Source organism: Diabrotica undecimpunctata, chromosome 5 (genome assembly GCF_040954645.1).
Source record: "Diabrotica undecimpunctata isolate CICGRU chromosome 5, icDiaUnde3, whole genome shotgun sequence".
Classification (NCBI taxonomy): domain Eukaryota; kingdom Metazoa; phylum Arthropoda; class Insecta; order Coleoptera; family Chrysomelidae; genus Diabrotica; species Diabrotica undecimpunctata.
This window is the reverse complement of record NC_092807.1, coordinates 124828401-124849463: the sequence shown is the minus strand read 5'-3', so window position 1 is coordinate 124849463 and position 21063 is coordinate 124828401. Positions and strand designations below refer to the sequence as shown.

Below are 21063 nucleotides of genomic sequence, written 5' to 3'. Positions count from 1 at the left end.
CAGTGGAACAACTGGCAAATTCAGGTACTTAATTTAGGGGAACTACAGATGTCATTTTCGATCAAGATGGAGTATAAAGTTATTAAAAAATAATTACACGTTTACTTCGGTATTAATGAACGTATAGTGACATACGACATGTCACATGGCACTAGGGATGATAATAGACATTTGCTTTATACATAAAGCATAAGGTAAATATAAGGTAAATTTGCATTACTAACCTGAAAAAGGCCTCTGACTGGGTCCAAATAAAACAACTAGCCTAATACTAGTGTATGACACATCAAATAAAACGACGTAAGACGTACAGTACATATAATGTATATAGCGTGCCATCAATATATTCTTCAGGTTATTTTTAAATTGGGTTCTATTAATTATTTAACTAATAATACACTGTAACGACCACTTCACAAAAACTTTTGTATGATTTAGATAAATTTATATATTTCCTATAATATAATTACTTAATTGTTTCAGGGTGGTGGTCCAGGCAACAACAACCCACAATCTCAACAGTTCTACCCCGGACTTCCTGCTGGCTTTGCCCCACAACAATTTCATTCCAATCTCCAATCCGGTCATCCGGTAGCCAACCACCTTGGTCACTCTCCGCCTCCAAATCCAACTACTTATTACAAAGACGAGAGGACACAGCGACAACACATCAAACTTAAGAAAAAACTGCATGACAAACAGCAAAAGAGCGACGGTTTGATACCTAGGAAAGAATTAGTGAATGGTTTAAAGAGAGCGGGATTAAAAGATAAAGGTATGAATAGTGTTGGGACTAGCGAAGATGGGGAGGAGAGCAGCGTACCCGATGAAGAGGACTCTATACAGATTGCTACTGATATTTTGTCGTCCGTCCAGGCACCTAAGGTATGTTTATGTTAGTAGATAAAGCTTATTTGAATTCTTTGTGCACTCGATATTTTATACATTAAATATATTCCTGATCTCATTGCACAATAATACCTGCTCTAGATGAGGTTGCAGCCACAGCTGTCCTCCACGCATTGCAAAAATAAAGTTATTAATTAAATAACAAACAAATCTCAATAGTATTGTTTTTGGATGGAATTGGTTCAAAGCCACCGTACAAAACTGTCTCTACTCACAGAAGCGACAAGGTCAACCAACTACGACCAACAGACTTAAATACTTCTACTTATCATCAAATGGGAAGGAAGTGCCTGGAAAACTACGACCATTTATCCATTCCCACGGTGCCTTATAGAGGGACTTCGACTAGTTCGAAGTGCGCTCTGCGTATATTCCATCTTCGGTGGAATATTGATATTTTTCACATAACGAATGAAACAAAAACACATTTTTAAAGGTGGAAAATGTCCAGCCACAGAGTCTGAGTTTGACGAACCGATCCCTGACAACGGACTCCCAGGGTACAGGAGACCCTATATGGGAGCCGAAACCAGACTAGCCGTGAAGCAATTTAATTAAACTTTGCCTGTGAGATATGTTCATCACTAGGAATTACGTTCGGGTGTAACAATTCATTGGAGCGAGGTGTATTAACTCGAGTAAAACAGGACCCCACCCCGCTATAATCTGCTCCAGACCATCCCTTTCTCCCTACTATGATGCGCGATAAGGGCATAACTATGAGCCAAATGCTCTTCATGTGGGAGTCCAGGGAAATAGAACTCCAACATGGTTCCATAACCGATTTAAATTCATTACAACGGAATGCGCTTTATTCCTGGACTAGCCATGAATTGATAATGTCCCATATTTATATGTTTCTATATGGCATTTTCAGATCAGTCGGCCAATAACAAAAATCGTAGATGTTTTGAGGCGGGGCGATGTGCATCGGAGTGCTCATTAGTCCACGACTAGGCACGTGATGACATCCTGTCGTTTCCGGGGTGAAAGACTTCTAACATTGTTTCCTCGCCTCGTACGCTCTGTTAAATGAGACTCCGCTAGCCGCATACATCGCATTTGACTCGCCACATCCCATGAGCGAAGCTCCCATCCTGGCCGTTCGCGCATCCCGTCGAAATAGTGATTTCAGTGCAATACTACACTGTTCATGATATAGGGAGAGCAGACAGGCAGACCTGGAACTGTCGTCAAGAGTGAAATAACAGGAACACCATAATCTGGCGACAACATGTTAAATTGCTAAAGCCGGCGTTTCGGCCACACACACACACAAATGTCCTCTGAGCACCAGTGCACTGGTCCTGAGACGAAGTCTCTAAACAGACTTTAGATAGCATCTCAGTGGCTACCTAAAGTCCATTCAGAGTTCGAATATTTAGTCCGAAGACGTTCTGTGATTTAGCCCGTAAGGGTTATTTTAAGCTCTATTATAAAGGATTTTTTAAGACAAATTGAAGTATACAATACATGGTGTACTGATGAGGAAGAAAATCAACAACGCAACATGCACGTGGATTATTCAGATGCTTCAGAGCAGAATAATATCCATAGCTCTACGTATGATGGTGCCATAATCCTGAGTGCAACTAAGGTGTGTCCTCAGGGGGGTGCATTGTCATCAACATTATGGAATATAGTCGTTGACGACCTGATTCATTTGCTTAGCAGCTAAGAACAGTCAACTGTTGAGGTGGCAAACTCCCGTTCTAGAGTTCGGGTGTAGAAATATTTTATTTCTAGTAGGGATATATGTTCTCGGATAGTAATCCAATTACACTGACATTTTGCCGTATAATTTAATACTTTCAAGTTTAAACTTTTCTTTAATGCTAATCCAACCACTGTTTGGTTTTGTGGTTAGGTACGCAAGTACTCCAAAAGTTCACGAGGATGGACTGATTAGCCCTAAAACGTTCTGAACTTTATTGTAATCCATTTGGATTTTTTGATTTGATTTGTTAATTAAAAATACCACTTACCACAAAAGTTTTTTACTTCGATGTTCTAGTTTTTATGTATAAAACTTTTTTAATTAAAAGAGATGACATGAAAAGACATTTATTTGCAATAATCATCTCAGTTTAGAACTAAGACAAAGAATGGATTTGGTCTGTACTTTTGTATGGAGTAGAAGTGTGGACACTAAAAGTATCAAGCTTGAACAAAACTGAAGCATTGGGAACGTGGACTCACAGACGGAAGCTAAAGATACCTTGGGCAGCATTTAAAACTAAGAAGGAAGGAAAGGTAGAGAACTGCTACAGACTGTTAACCGGAAAATGTCATCATTGTCATGAACGAATACATTACTAATTTGTTTTAACACTACTTTGCAAACAATTTCGTATTTATTTAAAGATGTATTATTTTGAATACAATAAAAAAAATACATTTTAAATTGTATATTTTTATTTTAGGTGTCTGAATTAAGTTCCCGTAGTGCCTTATTGCAATGGGCGCCACCCGTCCGTTTATCTGAATCAGCGAGCAACGATAGCCATGACATTGATATTTCAGAGTCCGATCTAAGGTACGAGGTCCTCCTCAGCGACAAAAGCAGAGAAATGAAGTTTAAATCAATCTACAGTGGTCCTTCCCTCTCTTGTAGGATACAAGACTTAAAACCTGGCCAAGAGTATTCCGTATGTGTTCAGGTAAGAATTTGAAATAGATTTGATAATATTTTGAAACTGTTTCGAAAGAAACTTCTCAATCGTCGTTTTTTTTACAAGAACAGTAAAATGTACCATTCGTACTATCATCAAATTCTAAAGAGAAAAAACGTGATCTAAAGTTTGGATACCATGCTCGTCGTATTTTGTTTTACTTAAACGGCCCACAAACGATACGATTCATCGTACAATATGTACAGCTTAAGTCGATTTGACCGTTTGAACGATAATTGCAGCGTGTGTGGTGTTGTAGTTTCACCTGTCATATCGTTTCACCTGAAAAATCTGTCGTAAAACTCGGTTGGATAAACGAAAAATTTATTTAATCTGCCTTATTATTTTGTTTTGTTTGATTCTGTTTACACAAATTTGATTTTCAGCAAAAAGTTTAATTTGACAAAATATTTTTTTATTATAAACAATAAAATAACAATCAGAATAAAACATGTATGTAAAACATGTGTACTGTGATGAGTTTAGGTCCTGTCCCTTGATTCTGGCGTAATGTGGTCCCCTCCAGTGAGAGAATCACGTGTCCATATTACTGGTCTGTTGGCCACCGTCGCTTTGGTTTTCTGATAACTTGATGTTGAGGTATTTCGGAAATTAATGGATTGGAGTGTTTGTTCATTTTTTGAATGTATTGTGATTTCTTTTGTGGGATTACTTCTTTTGCTGTTGAGATCCGCATAGATTCTTTGGTTAGTTACGTACCAGAGTGCATCAACAATTGCTCATAAGATTTTTGATTGACATCTTTCCATTATAGCAATATTGGATTTACTACTACAGCCCCACAGCTATATGCCATATGTCCATATTAGTTTAATAACTGTTTTATAAATTAAAATTTTATTATTTATTGACAGCTTAGAGTTTTTTTCCAATTAACCAATTGATTTCTTTTTGTCTTAGTTTTATTTGTTATCGTTTTTTGCTGATGTGTTCCTACCAACACAGGGTTTGGTGAAGGTGGAGCCCAATGTATTTGGTTGTTTTAGTCCTAGGTATTTCCTCATTGTTGTTATCTGGGATATATACAGATATCTGAGTGGTGGTGTTTCTCGTCGTAAAGTGAAAGTTATGTGCGTTGACTTGTGACTTGCTTTCATTTATTTTCATTTTTTCAAGCTATGCTAGTTTTCAAGCTCCTTCAAGTCTTGGAGTTGTTGTGTAGCTATTTTGATGTGTTTATGACTTCTGAGTGCTACTGTGTCATCTGCAAATGTGCCAAGTAAAACGTTATTCGAAGATGGTAGATCAGACGTATATAATAAATATAATAGAGGTACCAAGAGGCTGCCTTGCTAAATTCCCGCCTTAATGGGATGCATTTTGAATATTTTTCATTTACTTTTGTTCTGAACTATCGGTTTCCCAAGTATGATGTAAGTATTCGAAATAATGGTGGTAATATTTGTTTAATTTTATACAGAAGTGTTTATGCCAAACCTTATCAAAAGCTTGACTTACATATAGGGATACAATTGTTCAATATTCCTTTTCTTCTAATGCGGAGTTAATTATGGGTTATTCGGTGGCATTGCTGGATAGTTAAATGTTTTCGTCGAAATCCAAACTGATAGTTTGTTATCCACTGTGCGCCTGTAAAGTATGAATCTATGTTTTTATTAAAAGTTTTTCAAGTCATTTGGAAATTGTTGATAACAGACTGATAGGTCGATAAGATGAGACTTCAATGTGATCCTTTCCTGGATTTTAGTCTCAAAATTTATTCTTTAAATTATTTTGGCGTTGTTAGTATTATTGGCTTTACTGATGCTTGTTCTGAATTTAAATAATTAATAATTTCTTGACCTTCTTCATTGTTGTGTGGTTGGAATACTGTTGCTAAATGTTCAGCAAATAACTCTAACTTGTCTTTATCGCTTCTTGCCCATTGGTTCTGTGTTTCTGTGGTTTTTCGTACTAAATATTTTTTCGGACACAAATATTTGAATGCCACATTGTGTAAAAATAAATATTATGTTCTCGAATGTTGTCATATGAAATTCCAGTTGCCAAATATCTTAACATAATAGTTAGTCTTGTGTAATAATTGCATCTCTCATAACTCTATGTTGTTTCGTTATTGCTGTCCGTACTAACTTGTAGGTAATTCTTAAAATCTATTAATTCTCTGATGAGAAGTTCGTTAAGTAAATTCATATGTGAAAAATATGTTTTTCCTGTAATCGTTTCTTACGCCATAGTTTTTTTTTCACCTGTTTGCTGCTATACTAGAGGAGCTGTTACCTTTTTTTAAACTGCTGGAGCCAAGATGAACAAAAAACAACTAGTTGTACAACCGATAGCTTGAAATTTTTTCACGTCTGTGTGGGCAAAACGTTTTACGATGTGTCTTTACGATTTGTAGTGCAATTTGTTGTACGATCAGTAGTCTGTGCCGTTTTAGTACGACCGTGAGAGGTCTTAGTCCGCTATCGGTTTTTGTTTTTAATAAGTATACATTGTAAATCCAAATTAGTTTTCGTATTTTCGGTTTGGGTTGTCAATTTAGATTATAAGGAATACAAAAAGGATGCAACTCCTAAGAAATTGAATAATACTGTAAGTGGGATTAAATCAGAAATGTTTTTTCATGAATCGATTGATACATAATTGAGACGCCGAATATATAACATAAACGGCGAAAGGAACACAATTCTTCAAACTTTCCTTGTATGAATTGGTATCAATAAACTGTTATAACGTTATTTCTGTATGCCCTACCTCTTCAGACAGTCGGGTAGATATAAACTCATACAGAAATAACGTTATAACAGTCAATTGATACCAATTCAGACACTGAAAGTTGGACGAATTGTGTGAATTGTATTATTACAATATACATATTTTGGTACGGCTATGAAATTACTTCATGAGATTGATTCATTAGTCCGCGTAATTATTTTACATGATGCGGTATTTAATATAACTGTTTGATCTAGTTTAAATGATAATTTCAGATTTATCAGAAACTCTAATATTTCTTAGCTCCTGAACCAAGTTTCCCCTACTTATGTTATTAAAACTACCAGTCATTTGTTGTAGTTTATTAATAATAGCATAATCAGTAATAATAAACATAAGTTTTCAGTATCTTTGTATATCCTATTTTTATACACGTGAAATTGTGAAATGTGTTAACAAGATAACCTAGGGTCATACATTGTATTATTTTAGTGAACTAGATATGGATTCATTCAGTGTTTCTAATCGTATGTTATCAGTATAAAATGTTACTATTATCAAATTTATAACACTCAATGAAATATATGCACTTAAAAATTTTGTCAGGCAAGAGAATATAATTTTTTCGTGAACTGTTTCATTATTTTCGTCCCTGATACATCTGATTAAAATATTTTGCTTTCTTTGTCCTGTTTGTCTATTTTATATAATAGGTATATTTGTTTTACCCCGCCTGGTATCAAATTGATCGTATAAACGCGTCTGCTTAGCTTTTGCTACTTTTGTTTCCTTTTGGGCGTTTCCTTTTTGCTAGTTTCGAAGGTCTATGTCAAAAAGAGTCAATCATAGATTTGATCTCTAAAAACGAGACGAACAGTTTGGGAACCCCAGAAAGATGCAAAAAGTTTGGTACTCCTACCCCCAGGCTGCCCTATTGGAGGTACGGAAAACATCGATCTACCAAGAGTAGATTCGCTGTAGAAAAAAATGTTTCCAACAAAAACTGTAGCTGAGTTTATTTTGAACAACAATATTATAATTAGCACTTTTTGTGTGAACCGAATAAATCGTTGAATGAACCGTTCTCTCAGCAATGCTTGAAACTACCGGCTATGGTGAATGTCAGTCACGTGCGCGAAATCAATTTTTTAAATAAAATTTGTAGCAGCTCGACAGTAAAAATTCTATATCTTTTAATTAGAGTGTCCTATCGACAAAAATCAAAAATGCGTTTTAAAGGTGAAGAGTACCGCTTTCGTACAAATTTTTGCATTTTGCCGTAAATGAAGTCAGTTTATTCAAAACTGTTAAATAAATTAACGCGAAATAAATAAACATTGCGCGGTTTTTACCATTTTTACGATTCTCATGAGATCAATAAAATGTATCACTTTATAATATGTCCAAAACACACTGAATTTAAAGTTTCATATTGCAAACAATTTCGAGTCACGTTAAATGCTCTCAGGAAGGTTGAATTTTATGTAAACTTGTTTTTTTGCTGCGGAACTGACATTCAAAATCGCCGGTCGCTTCAAGCCTTGTTTCTGAGAGAACGGTTCATTCTACGCAGAAAGTGCTAAAAAACATTTTTGTTCAAAATTATCACAGCAATATTTGTTGTTTAAAATTTTTTCTGTGGCGTACAGGTTCTTCGTAAATTTTTTGCGAACGACTTGTTTAAAAAAATATTTGCAAACAAATGGTTTTGGATTACACTTTCACCAAGTATTGCTTTGCAGTAGTTATATTCACGTACAAGGCTCTCTTCTTTACTTATCATGAACTAATCTATCTGAGAATGATTTCGTCTAGATGACTTCCTGTCTTTCGAAAGAACGTGTTGACGACGTGCTTACAATTTTGGAGCTTATACTTCGCTTGAATGAATGAGAAAAATAAAGATTTAAAATGGTTTTTATTGGCCCTAGAGACCATTATAGGCAGTAAATATGTGAGATTTTTAATAAAGATTCAATTAGGAAATGGAAAGGATGACACTCTGTATACACGTGACTTTCATGATGACTAGAGAAAAAAATTATTTTTGTGACTAAAAAATAGAGGTAGCCTAGCTCTCCCATCTTCTTTTTCTTCTGCTGCCAAATCCATTTATGAAGGTTGGTTATAACCATTGCAAATTCGTCTCTATCTTCTGCTTTTCTTAAAAGCGTCTGTGTGTTCAACCCGGTCCAGTGGCGAATGTTTTTCAGCCAGGATATTTGTCGTCTACCAGGACCCCCGTTTGCTTCGATTTTAACCTTCATAATCAGCTGCAATAACTGGTACTTCTCATTTTTAAGCATGTGTCCCAAAATATGTTGTATTTCTCCTTTTAATGGTGGTCAAAAATTCTCCATCTCTTCCCATTCTGTGCAACACCATTTAGTTTGTAATATGATCGGTCCATGGTATTTTCAAAATTTTTCTACAAAGCTCCAAGCTTCGGCGCCATAAAGAAGAATAGAGTGGATATAAGATTTTACCATACGATATATGATTTGCAAATCGAGACTTTGGTTACTTAGAAATTTCCTTATTTTCAAAAAGGCTGCTTTGATTGCTCTATTAATAATTGAATATCTAATTTCGGATTTAAATCTTCAGTAATCCTGACTCCAAGTCTCCAAGTAAGTACTTGATTTTGTTCACTTATTCAACATCTTCATTGTTTATCTGGATCCTTGTTATGACTTTACCACTCTTACTCATAACCATGGTTTTTTTTTCTTTAGTATCACAAAATGTTTAGTAGCGTCTGCAGGTTTTTCTCACTTTCAGCGATAATGACTGTATCGTCGACATACCGAATTTTATTTATATATTCACCATTTGTGTTGATCCCTTCTGTATAATTTTTAAGTGTTTGTGTAAATAACTTTTCGGAGTACCCATATATTAAACAGTAATGGTGAAAGTACACAGCCTTGTCTCACACCTCTATTTATCTGTTGCGCATCAATGCTATTTCCATTTAATGTTACCACAGTTTGTTGGTTCCAATAGGGAAGCACGGCACACAAAGAAGAAGAAGGACGACGTGAATTTTATATAATGTTATGTTAGCCATTTTTTCCAAACACAAGTGAAGGGAAGGTCACGTGGTCGATAAACCCGGCCCATTAGAAAGAGATGCAGGGATTGCTTTGTGTCAGTTGACAGTCTATTTGTATTATATGTCCATGGTTTACAAATGGCTTCTTTTACTCTTCTTCTACATCGTGTCCATTTTCTTGGAAATTTAATCTCTAATGCATACTGATACAAAAGTGACAATTAAAGGGTATAATAGTTATTTATGTACCAAGAGGTATTTATGCCCAGAGGGCGACGATGTTACAAACTCGAGGACCTCTGGCCCAAAGGTTTGTAAGTCGCCAGAGGGCATATACATCTATTAACACCCGCCGTGCGGGTGCCTCTGGCACTCTTTTATGTCATACTAGTTCGTTATTGCATCTACAAATAAATATGTTCCAAAAAATCCGAAGATTCGATTTCATTTTGACAATATATTTACTAGTAGACATTGTATCGTTCGTGGTATGTTGCTACGCTACGGAAATCTTATTATCTTTTTTTTTGCATCTTTACGCCCATGCGGACCATAAAGTACACTTTATCCCCGCGCGGGAATAAAGTACACTATTATGTAGTTGGTAACTAAGCAATAAAAACACAATAATAAACTAGTATGACATAAAATAATAAAAAACTTAATAACGATTAATATCAACTGATACTCATCTGACAGCACTTCAGAATTAAAACATATTTTTAATCATCTTGAGAGCTTTATTTTTAATCATTTGGAGTAGGACCTGTGTTTGAGAAGACATACGGTATTAAGGAGATCTGGAACAAATACTACTTGCTAAAAAGTAGTTATAAGTGAATCGGATCTGATATGATTCAATGAATTTGTTTTTTCGATGAGTATACTGGTGTGAATATTAAATTTTCATCAACTTAATTTTTTACTAAGTTCATGTTTAGCTAGATCTTTTTCAATTACACTGTGCTTATTTGCAATTTATTTAAGTTATGTATCAAAAAATAAAATCGTTCTCTTTTGACAACAAACAAATGACATTCTCCTTTGTCATTGTCTTTCTACATTTCGTATTTATCAAAATTAACTGAACAATGTAAAAAGTTGAAATTACAGGTGTGTTTGTTGAAATTCGAGAAACGTCGAATATTTTCTTAATAAACTGTTCGCAATTACCTATTTAAGATCATGTTTATTTTCGTGTTTTCGTAAATATTTAGTCTAGCGAAATTTTAGTTGATATAAACAGACTATTATCAGATATTGGTTGGCTACCGAGGTTTTTGGCATATTTGTAAACACGAAATAAACACTCATCTGAACGTTTAATAACTTTGGGTTTAGAAAATATACGAGGACTTTCAGTTTTATCACGAAAAAAAGGAAAACAGAATAAACTGTTTTATTGTACTGATTTCCAAATATAGTGCGAAGACAAAGATGGAAGTGTATAAAAATACATAAGACAGTGAAACGCGTATGCAATTGAAATCAAAGACCAACTACAGCAACCAGAATAACAAAAAATAATAATAAAAATCCTAACATATATTACTCATGCTTTTTCCTTGGAGGCAATATGTTATTCACCAGCCAATTGGCTTATCAGTTTGACCATAAATTTTTTAGAGAATCTGCTAACAACCAGATCGAAAATCTACTAAAAACTCAAATGATACTACGCACGCGCCATTGCAAAAAAAATGGTTTATGTTGTAATAGGCATGATACTATGATTAAGGAGATAAGATATTGCGCATAAGTCGTGACGTAATTGGAGAGTTGCACGTTCGTAATGTCAGTTTTTTGTATGTGTCAATAAATAATCTTTAATAAATAGTTTGGAGATATCCTTTTGTGTACGATTATTGTAATTATTAAACCTTTATTTAATATTATTATTTTGCTAATTGAATAATTTCATCACAGAATGCATAAAAATCCCATTTAACTTTAACAAGAATTCAAATTCTACTCTCCAATGACGGCATGCGCGAACACGACCGATTTTGTGCTACGGGAAGATCCTATCTCGTTAATCATAGTATCATGGTAATAGGTTTGACGTGAGAACTAATAGTAGCGCCCTCTATTACAAATACGCGATTTAAATGTCAAATTAATATTATAGATCATAGATGTCGTGAATGTTTATTACTTATTTTCCGTTTTTTCTTCATACTAGTCTTACTAATACTAAGAAACCAGGAATCTTGACAATTTACCACATATTTTAGGTATTTCTATTTATTTACATTTACTACATATAGATTTCTTACATATTAAGTTTAGTAAGTTAGTATAATCCTCTACTTCTCGCAAATCCTCCTTGGCATGCATAATCAGAGACACATTCTGATTTTCAAAAATATTCCGGTCCTTGTGTGAAGATCCAAAAACATTCGTTCACATTTAACATTAGATATTAGAAGAGACAACATATGTTTGGTAAATGTGCCTAATTTACTATATTTAGGGCTTCCATCGGTATTAATCAGTTTAGATACTTTAACCCAAAACTTCTCCACGTCAGGTGATGAATGACTCCCACTCCCAGATACAAGTTAATTAGACACTTCTGCATCAAGCTCCAATTCTCTGTATTCATTGTATGTGTCTTGTATTGAAGTTTCATTAAATAAAATAGGAAATTTAGAAAGAACAGAATAAAGACTAGAAAAATCTCCAAATACAGCTTTGTGTTGATTAAGAAAAGACAATTATTTAAGTAAATTATCTTGTACCTATTTTTAATTGTTGTAATAATTCAATTAAAAACAGTTGAGCTCTATTAAAAAAACAGTGACAGTAATAATATGATTGATGAAGTTCTTTGAGTTATTAGCCTAATAAAACGCACAATATGTATTTTCATATTCATAGTGGAATCCGTGTGATGGGTATTTTTTTCTAACGCATATATGATCATATAAATCTATCTTTATTTTATCGACACTTCTTTCCAAAAATGATCTATACTGAAATATTATTTAATAGTTAATACTCTAATGTATTCAAGAAATTTACTTAAAAAAAGTATTTCTTCCCTACTAAAAGTTGTTAATTTACGTCAAAAATATATTAAAAAAGTAGTTTTCTACTAAATATAGTCACACTTCTTATTATACATCTTCTATTTAATGCTCATACCCAAAAACGTACCAAATTCTGTGCTAGCTTGTATAGATCTAGTGGATGGGTACCGTATGTTGTGGAGTCCCTTGGTATCCTTCAAAAAGTACCTTCCACCTACGATCTAGTGCCTCGCAGTGTTACAAAATATAGTTTAATATTCCAGGTTTTTATCCCGTGGACTGTATAGCTTAAGTCTTCATAAAACAGCCTCATTATGTTATAACATATAAATTATAATATGTTACTGGACATTGGCAAGTGATGGGAGATCTAGTAAAGAACAGAAGTTTTTTTGTTTTTTTACACTAAAGGCTTATAACGGTGTTCTCTAACTACTAACTACAACTTTAGAACAAGATTGATACACATTGCCCTTCATAGAATTTCATGACGTCATCACGATCACGCGGTTATCCAAAATAAAAGCAAAACTGATTTTTAAAATCGACCTGTCATGGCGTTTTTTGCTTAAATGGTACTTAACGAAGAAGCTTTGAGGTTTTCAACGCAAACACTTTTAATATGTATATATACAAAAAGTAAACACGATGTTTATCGATTTGTAGGTACATTTAGACGAACTTCAAGGTTCCGCATCAGATCCAGTTAAATTCATCACTCCAGCGTGCGAGCCTGACCAACCGCAGCCTCCAAAACTATTGAACCGAACCAAAAATTCACTACAGTTACGCTGGAACGCTGTCAACGACAATGGCGCTCATATACAGCACTACATTTTGGAATATGATGAAGGAAAAGGAGGAGAGTTTGTGGAATTCTACAAAGGAAAGAGCAAAACGCACACACTTCAGAAATTGCTTCCAGCTACAGTATATACCTTCAGGTATGAATAATAATTTTTACTATGATTCTTTTTAAAGCAGAACTGCAATTTTATTTAGGATGGAAAATCATAGGATTTTTTCTATATTATATAAATTATTGTTCTAATATTAGGCATTGGCCTTTTTCTCCTAAGTTCGTCGAATGTCATCCAATTTGACGTTGTCACATTTAGCACAGCGTTGCCGTATTATTAGGATAATAGAGAATATAGGGAGGTACAAAAAAGCCAAAATATTATTATTAAAATTAACTTTCATAAATATAAAGAATTTGTATTACCAAAAAATGCGAAACAAATTGCTTATTAAGATTGCTACAATAACAAAATATTGAAATTACTACACATAATTATAAATTAATATATCTATATTCTAGTTCTGTTCTTAAGGATGTATAAGGTTTTAAATAAACCATCCCTAAACTTGATCATTAGCTTGATGATTATGTTTAAGGAGAAATTCCCTAACAACGATCAAGCCAAAAATAATTTGCATCTGCAAATCTGTACCAATATCAATAAATTATCTTTTTTTATAGGTTAGCAGCTCAAAATGAGGTTGGCAAAAGTTCTTACTCTGATTGCATAGCGTATAGTACTTTTGACAATCCACCTACCCAGCCTAATGCACCGACGTTGCATGAAGCAAATGTCCAATCGTTACATCTTCTATGGCAACGTCGACCAAAAGATGATGAATTTATCTTACAAATGAACGATGTTGACAACAAGTATGGTTTCATGAATGTCTACTTGGGCAATGAAAATCAGCACATCTGCAGGAATCTAAGAGAATGCAGTAGTTACGCTTTCAGGTAAGTTTAATACTTGCCATATAAGAGAGTTTATACTTTGATTTTTGTCAAAAAGAAGATTTAAATTACTGACTGAATCTTTTATACTTTTTTATTTTTAATATACGTAGGTGTTTTAATTTTTACTTACAAGGAATTGAGTTTCTTTAATATTTCCATTTTTCTTTTATCATTGTTATTATCCCCCTCATCTATTAAACCATTCTAATAATTTTCTTCTTCTTTGCGTGCCTTATCAATTCCCCTTGCTGTTGGCGATAACATGTGAAAACCCTCTGTCTTGAGCTAATCTAAACAGTTGTTTTGCTCTTTTTATCCCGGTCTATTCTCTGATATTTTTTAACCAATTTTTAACATTATTTAAGATTTATTTAATTTTCTACTTCAATTGTCTTCATTCAGTATCATGCATTGGTATCCCAACATTCAACCCTTGCTTTATAGTGTGTCTTATAGGAATCAGAATGTTCCTTTAAAATTTTACTATTTTTTGAGAGCTTGTGGTCACTATTGAATAGCACACTAGATGCCAGAAGTGAATGGTACAGTTGAGTCCAAAGATGTATTGCCTATCGACTTTCGATATCGATTTCAAACAAATTCGTATAAAAAGTGCGAAATTATAGTTGCCAAGGTGAATCATAAACTGATACATACGCAGCTGAAACATGAACTCTCCAAAAAAATCAAATGAGTAAGATCGAAATGCCGATCTATAAAAGAATTCTACCCCTGTCCTGGACAGAACACGGAACCAACCTGTCAATTCTAGACGAGCTTCATTTAAAAGACAGGCTATTCAAAGAAGTAAACCAAGCATACCTAAGTTACTTCGGCCACATAGCTAGAAGAACGGGGACCATGGCACTATTGGTAGTAGAAGAAAACGTAGAAGGCCGAAGACCAAGAGGAAGATCTACAGCACGATGGGCAGACCAAATGAAGACTCTTGTGGGAAAATCCCAACATGAAGCCGTCCATATGGCACAGCATCGCAGCCAATGGACACAACAAGCTAATAATATTTAGAGGTCACCACCACTCCCCGACAAGGGCACAAGGAATGAGGAGGAGGAGGAGGAGGAAAGTTAATTTTTACAGTAACATTTATTTTTGGAATACATAATTACTCACTTGAGTAATGGAGTACATTGATGTAGAAGAAGCACGTAACAAGTGGAAAAAAAATATATATATAAGTAAGGACATTCCACTAGCAGATTAAATATTGTAGTCCTACACTCTATGCTTTGGAAACGACCAGGTTATCATTGCACAAGACTACGAAGACCCTAATTGTATGAAGTTAAGGACTGGAGTCTGGAGGTTAATATAAAAAAGAAAGAATACAAGAGTATTGAAGAAGAACAACAGAGCTCATTATTAGAAAAAAATCAAGAAATAAAATACAGTAAAACGTATGAATAAAGTTTAAAAATGGTGGAACAATAGACAGCGTAGTTAAGGAAAGAAATATAATGACAAGGAAAGGCAACGGAAAAAATACTTAGAGCAACAGAAATGGACTTCTGACGACGATCTTCTGGAATCACTAGAACCGCAACAGTAACAAATGGGAGACTTCGAGAAATCATCGGGATTACGCATACGATAATCAATGACAACGCCTTAATGAATGCGGTCATGAGTACGGACTGAAGATAAATTTAAAGAAAACTAAATGCATGATCATGACTAAATCTGCACATGCAAATATCCAACTGGCGATTGAAGATACTGCAATTGAGAGTGTTAATAACCATAAATACTTAGGAACATGGATAACATCAGATGTAGACCAAACCAAAGAAATTAGGTCATGCATTGAAATAGCACGTGCATCATTCATTAAACTTAAAAAGTTTCTTTGTTGTCGGGATATAAGGTTAGAACTACGCCTGAGAATGCCTCGATGTTACGTGTTCTCTATTTTTCTTTATGGCTTGGAAGCGTGGACACTAAAACAAGTCCATCTGAATAAGTTGGCCGACTTTGAATTTTGGTGTTACAGAAGAATCCTACGAATATCATGTATTCAAAGAATGTCAAACGTGGAAGTAACTAGAAGTATTGGAAATGAGGCGGAAATAATATTAACTATCAAAAGACGAAAACTTGAGTACTTAGGACATGTGATGAGAGGGCAAAAATACGCATTATTACAACTTATTATGCAAGGCAAAATCCGAGGAAAGCGAAATGTGGGAAGAAATGTGTTTGAATGCAGTAGTGCAGAACTTTTTAGACCGGCAGTGAACAGAGTCCGCATAGCCATGATGATTTCCAACCTTCGATAGAAGATGGAACTTAAAGAAGAAGAATCAATGACATCACAACAAAACAAGCTGGTGCGCCAATGTAAGGAGAATGCCACAGAACGTAATACCAAGGCGAGGTCTAGGACGTTAACCGAGAGCACGTAGACCAGGACAGTGAAATAAAATCTGGAGATAAGGAATATATAGAGAAATAAAGGGAACAGAATTGAGAACTAGAAGACCACATGTGGAAGGAATAGTATTTTTTTATATGGTAATACATTTTATGGGTACCAATCTAATAAGTACTAATTTATGAACCTTTTATGCACAAATCATTCCTAAAAATTGTTACTATTTTCGCACTGGGGCTTGTAGTTTCCATAAAATCTATAAAAAAAACTATGAATTCTTGTAAATTCTGTTACAGAGTAAATTTTTGTTTAGGTTAAGGTCAAAAAACGAAAGTGGGACATCACCCTGGTCGGAAGAAGTGACTTACAGCACCTTGCCCGACAAACCTTCTAGACCGTCAAAACCTGTAGTTAAAGGAAGGATACACGCACACTCTTTCAAACTGAAGTGGGAACCGCCTAATAATACTGGAGGATCTGAAATAACCATGTAAGATTAATTTTTTTTAATGCAATTAAATTTTTGAATATTTTATAAAAACTAATTTTTCTGTTTTTCTGTTGACTTTTTTATTATAAATATAAATAAATAATCAGTATCCGATTTGTAAGTCAATTGGTCATTATATTATCCTCATCATTCTGACTTTACAATCCTGCGTGGGTCTTAGCCTCCGCAAGAATTTCTCTCTAGTCGTCCCTATCCATCGCCTTCCTTCGCTAAGCATGTATTCCCACATTGCTCATGTCTGTATCGATGTTATCAAGGAATCTTGTCCTGGGTCTTCCTCTTCTTCTCTGACCAATGGGTCTATTGGACCTTTCTTCTAGTTGGGTAATTTTTTTCGATCCGCATTACATGCCTTACCCACCTTAGACGTCATATCTTAATATATTTTCTGATATCTGATTCCTGGTATATTTTATAAAGTTCGAAGTTTTATCGTTTTTTCCACAATCCATTGTCATTCACCGCTCCATAGATTCGCCTTAATACCTTTCTTTCGAATCATTCTAACATGTTTTCATTACTTTTTGTTGAGAGTCCAAGTCTCTGAACCATATGCTACATATTATTGTTTTCTATGGTCATTATATTATATATCCTTCTATTCGGATGTAGTTGGGCGCCATTTTATGTAATGACTCTTTATTATGTTACATGCTAGAATGAATAATTATCAGAAGGATACCACAGGCGAACGGCACTTACTTTTTGTGGCGAGAAAAATTTCTCGTCACAATTTTTGGATGCTTTTGAACTTCAGTAGTAAGTTGACGATTATCAAATTCATCAGCTTTGGCCCAATAAATGTTTATATCAAAAACTCCTGGTCAATTTGAGAACAACTCCCAAATTTGCTATTAACACTACAAAAAACTACATTGAGACTTCAAAAGTGATGCCCTCGCGAAAAAAATGACTATCAGCATCTATAGTATACCCCACCAATTTGAGGACAGCGCAACATCTTGCAAAACATTATTATGAGCAAGGATAGATTTATTTCTTGAACAGAATAGGGGCAACCATATTTTAAGAGTTGTTACTTGGTGGAACTGTTTATTTAAGGTAAACAAATGTCATGGAACTACACAGTAAGATTCTCTCTTGCCGTGTAAAAACAACGTGGGTATAAGGGGTTTCCTAAAGTGTCCATAAAAATGAGAAATTTATTTTGTTAATTGAAAAAATACTATTAATGATAAAAAAAATGTGGTACAGTGGGCGGTACTGTTGACTAGCGCGAAGCTTTATACTATGTTTTCTGCATTTTTTAAATGTAAATATTTTTAAAATTGAATAAAGTAATTTGATTCAGTTTTAAATAATTTTAGATTTTAATAAAATTGAAAAAGTTTACATGTATAACGGACTCTCCTCGTCACTTACATGAACTCTTCCAATTGTTTATAGTGACTGCGAACCACGAACCGCTATTTCGTGTTTCGTGGCGCTACTTCCGTGATGCTCGCCTCAACATTTTACTATAGAGAAAAAGTAGTACGTAAGGGCGGACGTAAGAAATAAAATGACCGTTATGTTGGGACCAATGTCTCTAGGAAATGGTCAGTTAAAGACTAAAGTTCCGGTCGTAACCTTCAACTACTGAATTACGAATAGTTTCTTGATCAAAAGGTCTTAATCATAATTGTTAATGTAGAGTTTTGAAATTGAAATATAGAAATAATATATTATTAGGTAATAAATCAGAAAAACTAGTTTTTGTATATGAAATGTTTGTGTTTTAGGTACATTTTAGAGTTAAATTCGGGTAGTGGCTATGAAATTGTCCATAAGGGCCTAGAAACGGAAGCAGTCTGTGATAAACTGACACCTGGAACTACGTATCAACTCAGGGTGAGTTGTATCAGTGCCGGTGGTGTTAGCAACTTTTCAGATCCTTGTACAGTAACTACGGATGCTGTTAGTCCCGGTCAGTGTTCGCAACTTAGGGTCGTAGGAAAACCATTAGCTAATTCTGTTTCTATTCGATGGGTAAGTTTACTATTAAATAATAAGATATTATTAGATCAATGAGAATGAAATAGTGTCTGCATAGATGTTGATTTTATTTTTAATTTTTGTTGAAAAGGCGATTTTATTTTAAATAAAATGTTTTATTTCAGTTAGGTTTCTGTTTTTAATTGTATTGCCAAATGTAGAAATAAATGATAGTTTATCAGTTTATTATTACAAAAGGCCACAATTCTACTGACTCCTACTCTTTGCAACATAATTGTAACTTTTGTCATTTGGGTGTCACGTAACGATTAGGGGGGGGGGGTGGGGGTACAGAAAAACGTTATGGTGCGTTACATGGTTGAAGGTGAGTCAAAAATCTTCAAAAATTGCATTACGTGGTACTTTTATATTTAAAATATTAAATATAAAACATATAATTAAATACTACTATAGGAATTTGCAAAATATTTAAACATTATAAAAATATGTCACGAATTAAAAACTGTTAATTAATTATTTTATGTCTCTAATAACATATATTTTATAAAGCTATATATTATCTCTAATATAAAATAAATTATTTATAAATTAAATATTAAAATATGCTAAAAAATTGATATATTTAAATTTATTTCTGAAAAAAAAAAATAGATATAAATCTTTCTTTGTAACTGGCAACAATAACTTAAAACTGATAAAGATTATCGACGTCACTACAGTAGCGCACCTACAATTTTCCTGTGATTGGGGGTTTTGGTTCGGCACCGAAATTTTTTTTCTGCTACCTCCATTTTGAGTTGTTAAAATTTGTGAGTAACAGTGTTGGAATAGTGGCCTGGGGGTTTTTAACCTCCAAAACCCCCTGGGTTTGCCACTGCATCATTAGTTGTAAATATCGTATTATAAGTGATTTTATTTGGCTTATGGCATTATTTATAAATTTGAAAATGCTGAATCGCTTCGTAGCAAGTCCAAAAATGTAGTTTACTACACTATAATTAAAAGATAAAAACAGTTAACACAATTATTACAAGTATGCATTAGCTAGTAATTGTAATTTTGAAAGAAACTTAAGACTTTAGTATTTAATTATTATACTTAGTAATGTTGATATTTTGCAAAAATAAAAAAATCTTACAATTTATTAATCGACGTTATTTGACTAAAATCGTAAACATGTATTTCATATTCTAATAATTACTCAAACATACATTCATTCCTAATAATTTTAAATCAACTCACTTACGCAGTTACCCAGTTACTTGTCCACAAACACTATACGTTATATACGGAAGTCTAGCAAATAAAAAATGAAATTAGTCATCCCAAAATACGCCTCGTAACTGTTCAAAAATGCCCGGTCTCACATTTCAATAATGAATTCTTGCAATCTGCCCATACTAATTCGATAGCATTCAGGTCTGGTTGATACGGTGGAGGTCTAAGCACTTCGTATCAATTCATCTGCAATATATCTATATTTTCTTGTCGATTTATCTTGGCCAATTGTAACAATTCTGGTTTTAACTGATGTTCATAAAAATTAACATTGTATTTCTTCAACCAATCTGTAATGTCTGATTTTAACCATTTAGCGGAAGGTTGTTTATTTATGAATTCACTATGGTAGGATGTGTTGTCCATGACAATCCAAGATGGGTGTTCTAAATTAAGAAGTAATTGTGTACTTATCCATTTAGTAAATATTGTACTATTCATTTCACCGTGATCGAGTCTGAAATAAAACCTCTTCCTGAATCCCTGAAAACCTTGAGATATGAGTTCCTTCAATTAAAGATCTTCGATGATTATCTCTGTTTAAATTTAAATCTCAAACCTTTTAATATTGGACTCAATAATTTTACTTATAGAAACAATTTCTTTAGCCGGCAGCTCATTGATAAACGCTTCACAGGTTATATGTTTCCCTAAAAAGTTATTTATTCTAGTAAATTACTATTATAAGATGTTAAGTTATACTCGTATCTCTCGAGAAAAAGCTGGTTTTCGTTTTTAAACTAGATCTGCTTTTTCCCGGAGAAGATAATATATGATTTTTATGTATTGTAGACTGTTT

General features: G+C 33.9%; 1 protein-coding gene across 3 annotated transcripts in view; it reads left to right on the top strand.

Moving 5' to 3' along the window:
* Nucleotides 1-21063, top strand: part of mtgo (miles to go) — a 508417-nt gene that overhangs the window by 476132 nt on the left and 11222 nt on the right. For all 3 annotated transcript variants that reach the window (XM_072532663.1, XM_072532664.1, XM_072532665.1), the window contains 6 exons: nucleotides 484-885; nucleotides 3333-3569; nucleotides 13035-13312; nucleotides 13852-14127; nucleotides 16833-17009; nucleotides 18773-19019. In XM_072532663.1, the coding sequence (XP_072388764.1) occupies nucleotides 484-885; nucleotides 3333-3569; nucleotides 13035-13312; nucleotides 13852-14127; nucleotides 16833-17009; nucleotides 18773-19019 (1617 nt within the window). The remainder of the gene's footprint in view (nucleotides 1-483; nucleotides 886-3332; nucleotides 3570-13034; nucleotides 13313-13851; nucleotides 14128-16832; nucleotides 17010-18772; nucleotides 19020-21063) is intronic.